The sequence below is a fragment of the Saprolegnia diclina genome, assembly GCF_000281045.1.
Source record: "Saprolegnia diclina VS20 unplaced genomic scaffold supercont1.41, whole genome shotgun sequence".
NCBI lineage: Eukaryota > Oomycota > Saprolegniomycetes > Saprolegniales > Saprolegniaceae > Saprolegnia > Saprolegnia diclina.
The window spans coordinates 80,428-83,165 of record NW_008246108.1 but is presented as its reverse complement, the minus strand read 5'-3'; the positions used below and the strand labels follow the sequence as shown (position 1 = coordinate 83,165).

At 56.8% G+C, this 2,738-nt stretch overlaps 1 protein-coding gene across 1 annotated transcript; it reads right to left on the bottom strand.

Moving 5' to 3' along the window:
• Positions 1 to 796: 796 nt before the first annotated feature.
• SDRG_11354 (hypothetical protein) lies at positions 797 to 2,149 on the bottom strand (the record flags this gene model as incomplete). Its single annotated transcript, XM_008617389.1, has 1 exon — positions 797 to 2,149. A coding segment is annotated over one exon (1,346 nt), but the record flags the coding sequence as incomplete, so codon positions are not given.
• Between the last annotated feature and the right edge of the window lie 589 nt (positions 2,150 to 2,738).

Genomic DNA, 2,738 nt, shown 5'->3' with positions numbered 1-2,738 from the left:
AACTATCTTATCGAGTTGAAACAGTGGATCATGGAGACGAGATCATAGCCCAAGTTGATGCGCCTATTTGGACCCCTGATCATTTTCTTCGTATAGACATTGAAAGCAGTGCATGGCCGCGCTTCACCCATTGGACATGTTAACTACCTGACAGGGAAGGCATCGGTACTGAACGATAACAGTTATATCAGCGACCTAATCTTCGCGTCTGAAACGCATGTGACGACATGTGGTCTACATAATCAATCATATGTCACTTGGTGAAACCAGCACCGCAGGAATCCATCCATTATTACAAATGATACGTCGCTTGGAGCCTCAAAACCACACACCATAGCTCGTAGAAAGTGTTAAATAGACCTCTCGACCAAGAGTTGGCGTAAGCACCAACGGAATGCATTCGAATTCCGCCCCAGACGCCGAGCGTTGACGATCAAGAGAGCACATCGCATAACTTTGAGCAGCGAAAACCAACATCCCAACAATTATCTCCAGGCGAGATAACAACCTGCTGGTCCTACGCGTTGCGGTTATCGTACTTTTCAACGACGTTGCTAAACTAGCCAAGCATGCACACGTCTAAGCTTAGAGGGAGAAAACTTGGATGTCGTAAACCCTCACTACCGGTACACTGGAAGGACCATGCGAGGTTGAAAATCGCACAAACGCCCAACATAGTTCACAAAAAGGTATATATAAGATCTTAGCGGTGGGATGTGTCATGGTTCGAGCTGTCGGTGTGCTGCCAATAGCGCCGGAGTAGTCGTCGGCGGTACCTTCGTCAGCGACGGGATTGCGCTACCCTAGATGTATTTGGATGATGGACGCGGCGTTGGCGTCGTTGGGACTGGCCACGGGACCCAAGGTTTTCCGCTCGTCACCGCCGGGGGCTTTGGGGTCGTGGGAGCCGGTGTCAGCTCGCGTGTCGTGGGGGCTGGGGTCTTGGTAGGGGCCGGGGTCTTGGTAGGGGCTGGGGTCTTGGTAGGGGCTGGGGTCTTGGTAGGGGCCGGGGTCTTGGTAGGGGCTGGGGTCTTGGTAGGGGCCGGGGTCTTTGTTGGGGCCGGGGTCTTTGTTGGGGCTAGGGTCGTCGGTGCCAAGGTTGTTGGCTTTTGCGTTGTTGGCGCACTTGTCGGTGGCTTTGGGTAAACAATACGTGGGTATGACGGTGCCTCGGCGAGGTTGCACGTTCCGCTGCCGCCGACACCTCTGAGGAGGCGGATATTGCCTTGCTCCCCCCAGTTGGCGCCCCACGAGTTGCGCAGCTTGAAGTACGGCTGCCCATCCGCGGTTGTACCGTACCCGACAGCGACAAGCGCATGGTCCGAGATGGCTGCGGGGCATGCCGTGACGAGACCGCCCACGTAGTGCTGCCACACGGGGTTGCCCGCCGAGACGGCCACCGTCGTTGGCTGCGTCTCGAGCGCGGTCTCGAGAGCTTTCTCACCCGCGATATACACGAGCGATCCAATGGCGAGCTTCTGGGGCGTGCACATGGTTTGGCAAGCTCCAGTCAACTGCGTCGCACCCGACGTGTACGAGTAGTCGGCCGTGAGGCATTGACCATTGGCCGCGATCCAGTCGAGGGCACCGGTTTCCCAGCCACCATTGCAGCCAAAACCGTCGGCCGTGTCGCAGCTCACGAGCTGTTGCTCCGAGAGATTGAGAAGCGTGCCGGTCGCAATGCAGTGCGCCGCCTCGGCGGCACCTGTGGCTGCAAACGTCCAGCAGCTGCCGCACTGACCTTGGTTCTTCACCGGATTGAGGCACTTGGATGTCGTCCAGTCGACCGACGCACTCGGTGGCGCTGGCGTCGCGGTTGGTGTTGGCGTCGCGGCCACCGGTGGCGGTGGTATTCCCGCCAGCCCGAGGCGCTGAGCAAACTCGCCTGACGTCAAGAGCGCGTAGGGCCCAATCCCGAACGTTGCGTTCGGGTTCTCGGCTTGCAGCCGGGTGATGACCGACTTGGTCGCGTTCAGTCGTTCAATCAAGAGCTCGTTGTTGGTTGCTTCGGTGCTGGCGCCGTGGATCCTCGGCAGCAGGTTGTTGGTGGTCGCTTCGGCACCAAATTTCTTAAACCATTCGTCCAAGTCGCTTTGGCTCGCACGAGCGAACGCGACGACCGTCGACAATGCGAGTGCCGGTCGCATTCTCAAAGCAAATTCAAAAGTGGGGTCTGAAATGCGTGTCATTCGCATGAGATTGGCCGATATTACCAATCTCGGCGGCGACCGCGGCTCGCATTCCGTGGAGATGCTCGCTTCTTCGCGGCCATGTTGCAACTAATAACGCTACAGTCTACGCTATGACTGGCGATCAAGCACGTATGCAAGGAAGGCAGGAGAGGTGAAAGGTCGAGGCCGAGGTTGGCCTCTTTGGATCAAGGCACTGATACGTTTGATGTCGCTTCAAGACGGGTGGCGATATATGCACGAACAGCACGAGGTATGTCGTCGGGGATCTCACAACATGACAATCTCTCCGGCACCGACCACGCGACAGAACGAGCGTCGGAAGTGCTGATACAGAAGCCGGACGCTACCGGAATGCTCACTTCTTGCTGCACATCAGGTGCTGTGCAAGACACGCAACGCAAATGTAACTCATCTGTACTTTGTCCCTAGTTGCTGCCCACAGCGCTGCGTCCACTGTGATTCCAGTGCTCAAAGATAGCGAATCGCAAGGTTTTTCGAAAGCTTCGGACCGAGAGACGGCTTGAGTTATAGTTGGCAGGAAGGAGA